The sequence below is a fragment of the Engystomops pustulosus genome, chromosome 11 (genome assembly GCF_040894005.1).
Source record: "Engystomops pustulosus chromosome 11, aEngPut4.maternal, whole genome shotgun sequence".
Lineage (NCBI taxonomy): Eukaryota > Metazoa > Chordata > Amphibia > Anura > Leptodactylidae > Engystomops > Engystomops pustulosus.
In genome coordinates this window covers 20,080,336-20,095,056 of record NC_092421.1, presented here as the reverse complement: position 1 = coordinate 20,095,056, position 14,721 = coordinate 20,080,336, and the positions used below count along the sequence as shown (strand labels likewise).

Genomic DNA, 14,721 nt, shown 5'->3' with positions numbered 1-14,721 from the left:
TAGGGGACTGGCGGCTATATTGTACAGGGGTCTGGCCGGCTTTATACTACAGGGGTCTGGCAGGCTATATACTACAGGGGTCTGGCAGGCTATGTACTACAGGGGGCTGGAAAGCTACATACTACAGGGGGCTGCCAGGCTATATACCTCCAAAAAAATTGTTGGAAGGGCCCCCACCAGTTTGCGCCCAGGGGCCCCCACCACCCTTAATCCGGCCCTGGGGGTTCATGCTGTATGTGTGTGTGTGGGGGGGGGGGGGGCAGTCTATAACATGGGGGTACATGACGTATGTGTGTGAGGTGCAGTGTATAACATGGGGGTACATACTGTATGTGTGTGGGGTGCAGTATATAACATGGGGGGTACATGCTGTATGTGTGTGGGGTGCAGTGTATAACATGGTGGGGGTACATGCTGTATGTGTGGGGTGCAGTATATAACATGGGGGTACATGCTGTATGTGTGTTGGGGTGCAGTCTATAACATGGGGGTACATGCTGTATGTGTGTGGGGTGCAGTGTATAACATGGGGGGTACATGCTGTATGTGTGTGGGGGTGCAGTCTATAACATGGGGGTACATGCTGTATGTGTGTGTGGGGTGCAGTGTATAACATGGGGGGTACATGCTGTATGTGTGTGGGGTGCAGTCTATAACATGGGGGTACATGACGTATGTGTGTGAGGTGCAGTGTATAACATGGGGGTACATACTGTATGTGTGTGGGGTGCAGTGTATAACATGGTGGGGGTACATGCTGTATGTGTGGGGTGCAGTATATAACATGGGGGTACATGCTGTATGTGTGTTGGGGTGCAGTCTATAACATGGGGGTACATGCTGTATGTGTGTGGGGTGCAGTGTATAACATGGGGGGTACATGCTGTATGTGTGTGGGGGTGCAGTCTATAACATGGGGGTACATGCTGTATGTGTGTGTGGGGTGCAGTGTATAACATGGGGGTACATGCTGTATGTGTGTGGGGGTGCAGTATATAACATGGGGGTACATGCTGTATGTGTGTGGGGTGCAGTCTATAACATGGGGGTACATGCTGTATGTGTGTGGGGTGCAGTCTATAACATGGGGGGTACATACTGTATGTGTGTTGGGGTGCAGTCTATAACATGGGGGTACATGCTGTATGTGTGTGGGTGCAGTGTATAACATGGGGGTACATGCTGTATGTGTGTGGGGTGCAGTGTATAACATGGGGGTACATGCTGTATGTGTGTGTGGTGCAGTGTATAACATGGGGGGTACATGCTGTATGTGTGTGGGGTGCAGTATATAACATGGGGGTACATGCTGTATGTGTGTGTGGGGGTGCAGTCTATAACATGGGGGTACATGCTGTATGTGTGAGGGGTGCAGTCTATAACATGGGGGTACATGCTGTATGTGTGTGGGGTGCAGTCTATAACATGGGGGTACATGCTGTATGTGTGTGGGGTGCAGTCTATAACATGGGGGTACATGCTGTATGTGTGTGGGGTGCAGTCTATAACATGGGGGTACATGCTGTATGTGTGTGGGTGCAGTGTATAACATGGGGGTACATGCTGTATGTGTGTGGGGTGCAGTCTATAACATGGGGGTACATGCTGTATGTGTGTGGGGTGCAGTGTATAACATGGGGGTACATGCTGTATGTGTGTGGGGTGCAGTCTATAACATGGGGGTACATGCTGTATGTGTGTGGGGTGCAGTGTATAACATGGGGGGTACATGCTGTATGTGTGTGGGGGTGCAGTATATAACATGGGGGTACATGCTGTATGTGTGTGGGGTGCAGTCTATAACATGGGGGTACATGCTGTATGTGTGTGGGGTGCAGTCTATAACATGGGGGGTACATGCTGTATGTGTGTGGGTGCAGTCTATAACATGGGGGTACATGCTGTATGTGTGTGTGGGGTGCAGTGTATAACATGGGGGTACATGCTGTATGTGTGTGGGGTGCAGTCTATAACATGGGGGTACATGCTGTATGTGTGTGGGGTGCAGTGTATAACATGGGGGTACATGCTGTATGTGTGTGGGGTGCAGTCTATAACATGGGGGTACATGCTGTATGTGTGTGGGGTGCAGTGTATAACATGGGGGGTACATGCTGTATGTGTGTGGGGGTGCAGTATATAACATGGGGGTACATGCTGTATGTGTGTGGGGTGCAGTCTATAACATGGGGGTACATGCTGTATGTGTGTGGGGTGCAGTCTATAACATGGGGGTACATGCTGTATGTGTGTGTGGGGTGCAGTGTATAACATGGGGGTACATGCTGTATGTGTGTGGGGTGCAGTCTATAACATGGGGGTACATGCTGTATGTGTGTGGGGTGCAGTGTATAACATGGGGGTACATGCTGTATGTGTGTGGGGTGCAGTCTATAACATGGGGGTACATGCTGTATGTGTGTGGGGTGCAGTGTATAACATGGGGGTACATGCTGTATGTGTGTGGGGTGCAGTGTATAACATGGGGGGTACATGCTGTATGTGTGTGGGGGTGCAGTATATAACATGGGGGTACATGCTGTATGTGTGTGGGGTGCAGTCTATAACATGGGGGTACATGCTGTATGTGTGTGGGGTGCAGTCTATAACATGGGGGTACATGCTGTATGTGTGTGGGGTGCAGTCTATAACATGGGGGTACATGCTGTATGTGTGTGTGGGGTGCAGTGTATAACATGGGGGTACATGCTGTATGTGTGTGGGGTGCAGTCTATAACATGGGGGTACATGCTGTATGTGTGTGGGGTGCAGTCTATAACATGGGGGTACATGCTGTATGTGTGTGGGGTGCAGTGTATAACATGGGGGGGGGGGGTACATGCTGTATGTGTGTGTGTGGGGTGCAGTGTATAACATGGGGGGGGGGTACATGCTGTATGAGGAGGGACATTACACTGTGTGGAAAGACTATGACAGACGGAACCCCCAGACACTTGCAGCCTGTATGTCCCAGCACAATGTGACCATCTGACACCTCGCCTCCCCCACACAGTGTATATCTCCTCCTGCATGTCATCATGATGTCACCACTGCAAGCAGGAGGATGCTCCCCGCTATTGGGCAGATATTCCTATGTTGTGGACAACCCTGTCCAGGCAATGTTTTATAAAATACTAAAAATTAAATCTATTTGAAATCCCTTTTCTGCTGATTATTTTATATATTATTACACATGAATAAGGTGTAAGACTGTTCCCTTATTTTTTCTAAAAAAAAAAATGAACAATCTTTTTGCAAATATGATCATTAACCCCTTAACGATCAGGCCCTTTTTAGTTTTTTCACTTCCATTTTTCACTCCCCACCTTCATAAATCTATAACTTTTTTTATTTTTACACGTAAAGAGCTCTGTGAGGGCTTATTTTCTGAGTAACGAATTGCACTTCATAGTGACGGTTTTTAATTTTCCATTTCGTGTACTGAGAAGCAAGAAAAAAATTCCAAATACAGTGAAAATAGTGATAAAAGGCATTTGTGCCATTTTTGGGGGGGGGGGCTTGGATTTAACAACTTTCACTGTGCGCCCCAAATGACATGTTTACTTTATTCTCTGGGTCGGTATGGTCATGGGGACACCAAATTTGTATAGGTTTTATAATGTGCTCATACATTTACAAAAATTAAAACCTCCTGTACAATTTTTTTATTATTATTTTGCCATCTTCCGCCGCTAATAACTTTTTCCTTCTTTGGTGTACGGAGCTGTGGATGGTGTCATCGTTTGCGACTTTTGATGACGTTTACAATGCTAGCATTTTTAGGACTGTGCGACCTTTCGATCACTTTATAGCATTTTTTTTATATTTTTTAAAATGGCAATAAAACTGCCGTTTTTGACTTTGGGCGCTATTTTCCGTTACGGGGTTAAACGTGGTGAAAAGAACATTATTAAATTTTGTTAGATCGGGCATTTTCGGATGCGGTGATACCTGATGTGTTTGATTTTTACTGTTTATTTATATCAGTTCTAAGGAAAGGGGGGTGATTTGATTTTTTTAAGGTTTTTTTTTTTTTTAACGTTTTCTTATTTTTATTTTTACTATTCAGACTCTTTAAAGTACATTAACCCTAGGTTGTCTGATCTATCCTATCATATACTGCCATACTACAGTGCTGATAGCACATTGTAATGAAAGGGTTAAAACGGTTCGCCGCTCCCTGATGACATCACGGGGAGCCACTATCCTCGGCAAAATGGCGGTGCCCAAGCCGTGTTACTGGTAAGACTTTGCTGCACTGTGCAGCAAAGACTCACCGGCTATGGAGAGGGCTCGGCCCGTGAGCCCTCTCCATGCAGCGCGACCCGACGCGCCGTAGTAGTCGGTAAAGGGTGAAAGCAGACGGGCTGTACAAATAAATAACCCTTTACTGTTCCTCCTCCATCACTTCCCTGTTCCAACGCTGTATCAGGCGCTGGCAGAGGAGACGGGTGGGCTGCCAGGCTGCAGGAAGCTGTTAAAGTGGAGGGGCCGTGCCCCTGGAAAGGTAAAGGTACGGCCAACCTGCAGAGTTTTTAAAATTGTCTGACAACCCCTTTAATGTGAATTACACAAAACAAACTTTTAGGGCGCGTTCACACGTTGCGCACAGTGGGCGGGGCTCGGGCCGATCGCATATGCGTTTCCCGGGAAACGCATGCGATTGATAACCCGATCGCATGCGTTTCTCTGGAAACGAATATGCGATCACCCCAAACTCCGCCCCCTGTGCGCTAGCGTCGCGTTATGAACGCGACGAAAGCGCAACATGTGAACGCGCCCTCAGGGGGAGACTGGATATCGGCCGCTACCAGTCAACACCTGATTGACAAAAACCTACTCAATATGTACAAAAAGTACTGAGAAGCACATGTACATATATACAAAAAAATTTATTTTTATTGTTCATTCATTACAAAAAAATTTTTTTCATTGTACACATGTTGTTGTTTGTCAATTCTTCACAAAAATAAGTAGGTTGCTGGATCACACCCGGAACATCCATCTGCAGCTGTCCCTTATATGGCGAGGATAAGTTTAATCGCTTTATATCACTTTTTTCCTTCACATGTGTTTGCGCCATCGGTTCGATGTTTTCGTTTGTCCCCCTCACGTGTGTCATTCACTTTGCACCTCTGCATTTATTTGCATTTACTTTTAGCCCCCCCCCCCCATTTTTAAGGGGGTTCACTCCTTATCCCCATCTCACAGGATTCTTATTTCAGCCATGGATATCTAGTTTCCACATTTGTATTTGATAGATTTTTTCACCCTTCACCCTACACTCTTATACTCTCACAATCTACATTTTATCTTGCCACATTTTCATTTTCACACAATCACACGCACTCTTCTCCTCACACACTTTCTTATTCATACACTTCATCTTTTTTTTATATACATTCATTTACCCTCACATCATCCTTCTCACCGTATACACATCCATGCATCATCACACTTTTGTAGCTGCAAGGTCAGCTAGTTTACCCACTCAGTCTCTGTGTATGCACACTCACTACACGCTGCGATGGGTTCAGTAATTTATACACTGTGATCTCTCCATGCGCTGTTTATACAAATATACTACTCGGCTAAGACTTTTAGGCCGCGGTCACACGATCCGCTAGGCGTCCGTTCATAACGCGACGCTAGCGCACAGGGGGCGGTCCTCGGCCCGACCGCACATGCATTAACAGGGAAACGCATGCGATTGATAAGCCGATCGCATGCGTTTCCCTGTTAACGCATGTGCGTTCGGGCCGAGGACCGCCCCCTGTGCGCTAGCGTCGCGTTTTGAACGGACGCCTAGCAGATCGTGTGACTGCGGCCCTACTCACCTAAGTGCGCATGCCTGGCTCACCGCTGTGCCTGTGTCTCCGAGCGGGGGATGGGTCCGGCCGATCACGTGGGGCGGAACTCTCCCTCCGCCCCCCCGTGACGTCACGCACCCTACCCTGCTGCTGACGCGGACACATGTATCTGAGCGTGCGCCACAAACACAGGTGATCTTATGCCTCTCATCAAATCCTCTCCCCTGATTGGCGGGAGTTGGTTCTTATGCCTGGAACACATGTGGCACCGCATCTGCGCCGCGCCGCTATTGACGTCTATGGGGACGTACATGCGGCCGCATGTACGTCCCCGCAGACGGCCATGTGAATGTGCCCTTAGACTGATCACCAATTTATGCAATACTGTTACTTTACCATCCTGTTCATGTTTGTTTACACTTGCAAGTCGATGTTTACATGTATTTTGCACTTTATGGACTGTTCAAGGTGTAACGTTCATGAGGATACCTCTGTCTACTGAATCACTTGTTCCCTGTGGACTAACCTCCTGTGCGGTTTTACTTTTATATCTCTCCTGTGATGCTTTTTTTACTTGTGAATTCAATAAAGGTTATTCATTTATATCACGGCTATAGTGTATTTCACTCCCTCTATTTAGGTGGATAGGTGCATAATAACGTAGTAGTTCCACAAATCTGGTGGTTATGCACCAAAAAACGGTTTAACCCCTTAACGACCTGGCCTTTTTCTATTTTTTCATTTCCATTGTTTGTGATGTGTTTGTGATTTTTACTGTTTATTTATGTCGGGTCTCCCTGGGCTGTCTGGTTTTAACCTATTCATTACAATGTGCGATTCGCACATTGTAATGAATGATGAGGAAAATCCCCATATACTGCCAGAATGTAATAAGGCAGTGTATGGTAGGATCAATCAGACAACCTTAGGTTAAAGTACCATAGGGGGTCTGAAAAATAGTAAATAAATAAATGTAAAAAAATTGTATTTAAGAAACCTAAAAATTCAAAGCACTTCCCTTTCCCTAGAAGTCATATAAATAAACAGTAAAAATCATAAACAAGTTAGGTATTGCAGTGTCCCAAAATGTCCAATCTATCAGAATATAATAATATTTTTTGACAGCATTTAACCCCGTAAGGAAAATAGAGCCAAAAGTAAAAAATGGCACTTTTTTGCCATTTTGAAAAATAAAAAAATTCATTAAAAAGTAATCAAAAGGCCGTACAGTCCTAAAAATCGAAGCATTGAAAACGCCATCAAAAGTTGCAAAAAAATGACACAACCCACAGCTCTGTACAGCAAGGTAAAAAAAACTATTAGCGCCAGAAAATGGCAAAATAAAAAAAAACATTCTGTACAGGAGGTTTTAATTTTTGTAAATGTATAAAAAATGATAAAACCTTTACAAATTTGTTATCCCCGTAATCGTACTCGCCCAAAGAATAAAGTAGACATGTCATTTGGGGCGCACAGTGAAAGCCGTAAAATCCAAGCCCACAAGAAAACGGTGCAAATGCATTTTTTCACCAATTTCACTGCATTTGGATCTTTTTTCCAGCTTCCCAGTACACGGCATGAAATATTAAATTCCATCACTATGAAGTTCAATTTGGTACGCAGAAAACAAGCCATCGCACAGCTCTGTACATGTAAAAATAAAATAGTTATAGATTTTTGAAGGTGGGGAGTGAAAAATGGCAACGCAAAATTGAAAAAGGGCTGTGGCGTTAAGGGGTTAAGACCGGAATTATTAAGAGATTCCAGCCTCCTAGTAATTCTAGCGTGGCACATGTGCCATAATTAAATGGTAGGTCCGATCTGGAATGCTTTTTTGCCCGTTTTTAAGCTAAACGCGATGTAAACGCATTAGTTAACATTGTGTTAACGCATGCGTTTTGTTAACACATGTGTTTACATCGTGTTAACAAATGTAAATAGTAATGTAATTAGGCAAATCAACCTCTCCTCAGCTGTTGTAATGCGTTTTAAACGCAATGAAAACGCAACCAAAGTGCACCGTGTGAACGCGCCCAAACGGTAATGTAATTAGGCAAATTACCTCTCATCAGCTGTTGTTATGTGTTTCAAACACAATGATAACGCGGCCAAAATGCAACGTGAGAACGCGCCCTAAACGTTTTTTCAAATGGATCCGATAATGATAGTTTAATAGAAAAACGTACATTTTTAAAATCTTTTTAAGGGTGATGCAACACGTGGCGTTTTGAACCCGTTTTTTGGTCCGTTTTTAACGCACACATTTTTTGAAAATTGCATCCATTTTTGACCGGTCAATTATCTTAATTGAAACTGGTCAAAAATGTATGCGTGAGGGCCGCAACACATGCATTTAAAAGGAACAGTCTTTACAAATGTGTCAAAAACGCAACACGATGTGCATTCACGCGAAGAATTGTGGTTTTTTTTATGCGTTATGTGTTTTTTTTTATCAGCATGTGATCAAGGCTGAAGCTTTCAGAATGAATCAAAAACGCAGCAAAAAATGTGACACAATGCATCGTGTGAATGCGCCCACCTGATGTGTTTTGGCCAAACCCGCTCCCAAGTACATTTTGGATGCATTTAAACGCCACACGGGAATCCGCCCGCAGCCGGGGTTTCATCAATCAATCAAGCAGTCAGTCTTGTGTTGTGCATACTACAGTCTTGACAGCAGGTGGCGCTGCAGCTCCCTTTATGTGATGCCATGTGGAGGTTTCATAAGCCTGTGCAGGGCCTGGGTGCACAGAGCCTGCAGCTTGTGAGCATGTCTGGGGGGATAGCATTGATCCAGGGGGCCAGCCGGGGCATCGGACTACAATTCTGCAAGTACCTAGTGTCATCTAAGCACAGAACGACAGTCATAGCGACATGCAGAGACCCCCAGGCCGCCACAGATCTGCAGGCACTGAAAGCGCAGCACCCAGATGTACTCAGTATCCGGAGACTGGATGTAACCAGCCAAAGTGACCTCCAGGAGACTGCGCAGGGGCTAGAGCAGCAGTTTGGGAGCTTGGACCTTTTAATAAACTGTGCTGCCATGTTACACCCCAGTGGGAAGGGAGAGACGAGTCTCAGGGAGGTCTCAGCGGAGGTAAGTCATTTCTAGAGGAAGACTGCAAACAATTTTATCCCAGAAAACTGACATGACCGCTGGGTTACTTTGGCACCGTTTTTTTTTTTTTTTTTTAAGACTCAATCCTAAGGCCTGCGACACACGTGGCGTTTTGCTGTCCGTTAAAAACTGCATGCGTTCTTTGAAAACGCATCAGTTTTTGGCCTGTTTTATTTAAGATAATTGGAAAAACCGGTCAAAAACGGATGCATTTTCAAAAAACGCAAGCCACCGTCCTAAGCATGTGTTCAAAACAGCTGAGCAGATATTGCATTACAACAGCTGAGGAGAGGAGATTTGCCCAATTACATTACTGTTAACGCAACTGTTAAGAAGCATTAACAAAACACATACATTAACACATTGTTAACACATGTGTTAAAGGAAATCTACCACCAAGATGAAGGATTGTAAACAGAGTACACTGACATACTGGTGTGTGCCCCCTCTGGCTGGATCTGCTCTTCTTTTAGCTTATGTCCTGGCTTTTACAAAAAAAAAAAAAAAGTATTTTAGAATTATGCAAATGAGCCTGAGGGGCTCCAAGCTCCATAGATGTTAATGGTGCCTGGAGCTCCTCAGGCTCATTTGCATAATTTTTAAAGCCTTTTTTTACTTGTGTTAGAAAACGCTTCCGTTTTTGACAGGTTTGACCAATTATCTTAATTAAAACTGGTCAAAAACGCATTCAGTTTTTGACGGACTGCTTAAAAACGGGTTCACAACACCAGGTGTGCCATCACCCTTATTTAGCTTGTTAACCCTTTTAAACCCCTCTAGCAAGTTCTGCATTTCTTTAAGCTTCTTAAACTTTTAAGGTTTTAAAAATAATGCATAAGAACAGTGACCTCACTAGGGAAACGCCTTGAACACCGGCAATGCCAAATTACTTTCTCCTGACGATATTGGGGGCTAAAAACGAGTTCTGAACGTGGCCTAAGGGCGATGGCACACGTGGAATTTTTGGGTCCGTCAAACGCATGCGTTAAAAAAAACGCATGAGTTTTTTTGAAAACGCATCAGTTTTTGACAGGTTTGACCAATTATCTTAATTGAAACTGGTCAAAAACGCATGCGTTTTTGGACGGACTGCTTAAAAACGGGCCAAAAACGCCACGTGTGCCATCACCCTAAGTCAATGTGGTTTTGCTGTCTATTAGAGGTCACCTATGTTATGGTAATTTGTTGCTCGATTAATCTTGATCTTTTCATGTCTATATGCTGTAGGGTCTCTCTCAGGCGTTGGCTACTAACACTATAGGCCCATTGCTGATGGCTAAGTATTTCTCGCCACTTCTCTTGAATGGTCGAGGAGCATTCGGAGCCCAATCTTCTGACAAGTCCAAGCAGCACAATGCAGTGCTGGTTAATATGAGCGCTAAAGTTGGCTCTATATCTGATAATGGTAAGAATAAGCCACACAACTTTGCATTTTTTAAGTCTTTTGTCTCTGTCGTGTATTTACAATCCTTATTACCCTGGTGATAGTGGGGTGCCTGCTGTAGGCAGAGTCTAAATATGATACTATAATAATACTATAACTTACAGCTTCCAGTCTAGGTGCTGGCATTAGATATGGTTCTTATAAGGGTGCATGGATGAGCAGCCATTAAAATAACCCTGGCACTATGAAAATGCAGATGGCACATTATAGAGCAGAAGGAGCTGAACAGATTCTCCAAAGTGTTCTATTTGCAGGGATTGTATTATAGAGCAGGAGGAGCAGAGTAGATTGTAAGTAGTGTTCTATTTGCATGCAGCATGTTATAGAGCAGGAGGAGCAGAGTAGATTGTAAGTAGTGTTCTATTTGCATGCAGCATGTTATAGAGCAGGAGGAGCAGAGTAGATTGTAAGTAGTGTTCTATTTGCATGCAGCATGTTATAGAGGAGGAGGAGCACAGGATCATTACAATAATTGTTCCATTTACACACGTTTTACATATCATTTAGTTATCAAATATCTAATTTGGTAAATGGGTCACTCTTCGGGTAATTGTGGTCTAATAAGGCAGATATGATCTGTATTGTTGTAAAAGTGACTGGAGGTCATGTATACACCACGGGTGACTGAAGAATGTTCTGTATAATATTATTTTACTTATTTCAAGCACTAGGAGGATGGTACAGCTACAGGATGTCCAAGTCCGCCCTAAACATGGCCACCAAATGTCTTTCCATTGAGCTGGGCAGAGGGAAGAAGAGAGTGGTCTGTGTTTCTCTACATCCGGGAACCGTGGACACAGAGCTCTCAAGACCCTACCACAAAAATGTCCCCAAAGAAAAGCTGTTTTCCCCTGAACGCTCGGTATCCTATCTGATGGATATCATTGACAGCTTAAACATGGAGCGGACTGGAAAGTTTTATGCATGGAATGGGTCAGAACTGCCTTGGTGATTACCGTTTTTTAAAATATCGGAACAGTTTTTTTAAACCGCCGAATGTTCCTAATAAATTATTACAACAGCTTTTATGATGTGGCTTTGTTTAAGTACTGTATTTTTCGGACAATAAGGCGCACCTGATTATAAGGCGCACATTATTATAAGGATGTATGACCAGCAGGGGGCAGACCTGTGCACAGTACAAGGCAGCTGTTGTCTGTAAGTACGGCTCATATATAAGGCGCGCTGAGAAAATTATTTTTTTTGTGCGCCTTATAGTCCGAAAAATATGGTATATAGTCAGGTGATTTCTGATACTACACCTGTGTGTGATATGATGGAGAAGCCTAGAATTCTGTCAGGACTCCTAATAGTTAGTGTGTCCTGGTAACTGGTGTGCATGATTGAAAGTCCCCACAGTCCCATAGAAATGAATTAAGCACTGGTCAGGCATCATGGGAACATATAGGCCAGTGATGGCACACCTTTTAGACACCAAAACCCACATTTTTGGCGAAGTGCCGATGCGACAATTTAAGCAGTAACTTATTACTCCCTGCTCTGTCACAGGTTTAAATTGTATAGGCACCCGAGGACACCAATACAGTAGAAAGAAGGAGAAGAAGTTTGGATTATCATTGTAGCTTCCTTCTAGGGTCCTGGGCTGCCTGGGACTGCAAGAGGCCTTGAGTCCTGTCTGGCGAACCCTGCCCTGGGGTGATGGTGCAGGTGCCTATAGAGAGGGCTCTGAGTGCCACCTCTGACACCCGTGCCATAGGTTCGCCACCATTGGCATAGGCCCTGTCCTGACGACTACTCAGGTTCCTAGCGGTTGAATTTGTATTTTATATATTAAAGTACTGAATAGCCATGAAGTATCATGAGGTATGGCAACTCTTCCATCGGTTGATTGATATTCCACGTGCAAGACAAGAGGAAATCTCTAGATCTTGGCAGTGGCGTAACAAGACTCCTGTGGGACCCGGTGCAAACTTAGAATCAGGGCCCCCTGATTCCCCCTAACTCGCTGCTGGTCATATCCCGCACATTATACTTTAAAATACACATTTTTCATATATACACTCCACAGACATAAACACACATCCACTATATATGCAAAACATGGCTTAACAGCAAATATACTCTACACACACTATATACACAAAGCTCCGTAGCTTCTACCTCTGATCTGTCCTGGTCTTCATCTTGGTGGCTCCTCACAGACAAATCTTCGCCATCAGTTCCAGAACTTTGATAACTTCTCCGGACGTCTATTATTGCTACAGAATCCACCACAAGACGTCTTCAGCTCCGTGCAGTACATCGCAGAACTGTGCCCCTAAAAACACCACGGTCACTTACAGTATAATGTTACAGGGATAAAAACTATGTCCTAATTACATATATACAAAGACCTGAGGCCGTCTGATTTTAACCCTTCTATTTCAATGTACAATTTGCACATTGTACTGTAGTATGGCAGTATATGGTAGGATCAGTCAGACAACCTAAGGTTAAAGTTAGTAAAAAAAAAAAAAAAATAACAAAGTAAAATACCTAAAAATTCAAATCACCTTCCCTTATCCTAGAACTGAAATAAACAGTAAAAATCATACACATGTTAGGTATCGCCGCGTCCAGAAAGGTCCGATCTATCAAATTATAATAACATTTTTTCCCATAGTTTATCCCCATAATGAAAAATAGCGCCCAAAGTCAAAAATGCCATTTTGAAAAATCTAAAAAATTCAATAAAAAGGTGATCAAAAGGCAGTACAGTCCTAAAAATAGAAGCACTGAAAATGTAATCAAAAGTTGCATAAAATGATAACACACACAGCTCTGTACACTGAAGTATGCCCTCCTGCTGCTGATTGATTCCCCTGTGGCAATTCCCCCATGTCCTCCTGCTGCTGATTGTTTCCCTCATGAGTATTCCTTCCCCCATGCAATCCTGCTATGATAACCCGAAGATCTCATAAGGGAATCATACAGTATGTATGATTCCTCCTGTTGGGATATAATTCCCCCATAAATTATAGACCAAATAAATTAAGATACACATTACTCCAGGGAGTTTGGGACTGGTGCCCAGCGCTGGCAGCGTAATGACGTCACTTCCGGTTCTATATCAGGCCGCAGCAGCATCAGAGCGCAAGACTGCAATAGGTTATATATGACAGGGTGGCCCGGACCGAGGCTGTCATAGTTCATTATATCAATATAATCGCCGAGCCCGGGCCCCTCCCTGCCAACGGGCCCAGTGGCGGTCGCACCCCCTGGACCACGATAGTTACGCCCCTGGATCTTGCTGATGTTATACAGCTACCCTAAACCCTTTTTACTTAGAAAGATTGGAAGAAGAACAGATATTTTCAGGATAAACATACAAACGAAATTTCAGATAACTTGCAGATAGTTGTATAAATGAATAGTGCAGAAGAGTAAACTTAGTACTTTTTCGGACTATAAGGCGCACAAAAAAATCCTTTGATTTTCACAGAAATCGAAGGTGTGCCTTATAGTCTAGTGCGCCTTATATATAAATCATACTTACAGACAACAACTGCCTTGTACTGTGCACAGGTCTGCCACCTGCTGGTCATTCATCCTTATAATCAGGTGCGCCTTATAATCTGGTGCGCCTTATATATGAACCTAGATGTTTTAGCAGGCATTTATTGATGGTGCACCTTATAGTCCGAAAAATACAATAATATAATTTATTAAAGAAATATGTTTGTCTCCTTTTTCTCCTGCCTTTCTTCCTCATTTAAGCAGTGTCTAAGTGCCTAATTACTTAATGGACATCTATCACCAGATCAAGGATTGTAAACCAAACATAGACATACTGGTGTGTGCCCCCTATGGCAGCATCTGCTCTTCTTTTAGCTTCTTATGCCCTGTTTTTTTTTTTTAAGAGCTTTAAAAATATGCAAATTAGCCTATGGGGCTCCAAGCTCCATCCACTTATATGGAGGCTGGAGCCCCTCAGACTCATTTGCATAATTCTAAACGCCTGTTTGTGTAAAAACCAGTGTGCTTGGTTTACTATCCTCGATCTGGTGATAGACGTCCTTTTAAGAAAATCTACAATCAAAATCCATTGTGATAAACCAGGGACGCTTAGGGTTTTGTCACATGGGGGTTGTTTTTAACATTATTGGCTCAGTGATTTCCATGGATGCCTCACAAAAAAACATTGTTTTCAAAGGGTGTTTTTTCATATACTCACCTAAATCGACTGCTCACTGATGCAGTAAAGTAAATCCAATGACAATGGTGGATTTCCTTAGGGTGATGTCACACGTTCACCTTTTGAACCGTATCGATATGAGCCGGGCGGGGGCGCGAGTTGAGTGCATTGTTAGATACAGGCTGTAACCAATCGTGATAGTGCAACACCTCTG

At 43.8% G+C, this 14,721-nt stretch overlaps 1 protein-coding gene across 1 annotated transcript; it reads left to right on the top strand.

Moving 5' to 3' along the window:
- Window positions 1-8,419: 8,419 nt before the first annotated feature.
- Window positions 8,420-11,395, top strand: LOC140105984 (uncharacterized). The gene is made up of 3 exons (XM_072130113.1): window positions 8,420-8,907; window positions 10,156-10,333; window positions 11,038-11,395. Exons 1-3 carry the CDS (start codon window positions 8,521-8,523, stop codon window positions 11,322-11,324), a joined length of 852 nt encoding a protein of 283 aa, XP_071986214.1. The 5' UTR covers window positions 8,420-8,520; the 3' UTR covers window positions 11,325-11,395.
- The last annotated feature ends 3,326 nt before the right edge of the window (window positions 11,396-14,721 follow it).

What these genes read in the sequence shown, in the direction of transcription:
- LOC140105984 (XM_072130113.1), top strand. Translation starts at nt 8,521, where the DNA reads ATGTGGAGGTTTCATAAGCCTGTGCAGGGCCTGGGTGCACAGAGCCTG. An exon ending in TCAGGGAGGTCTCAGCGGAG is followed by an intron (nt 8,908 to 10,155) that starts GTAAGTCATTTC and finishes TATATGCTGTAG; the next exon opens with GGTCTCTCTCAGGCGTTGGC. An exon ending in TGGCTCTATATCTGATAATG is followed by an intron (nt 10,334 to 11,037) that starts GTAAGAATAAGC and finishes ACTTATTTCAAG; the next exon opens with CACTAGGAGGATGGTACAGC.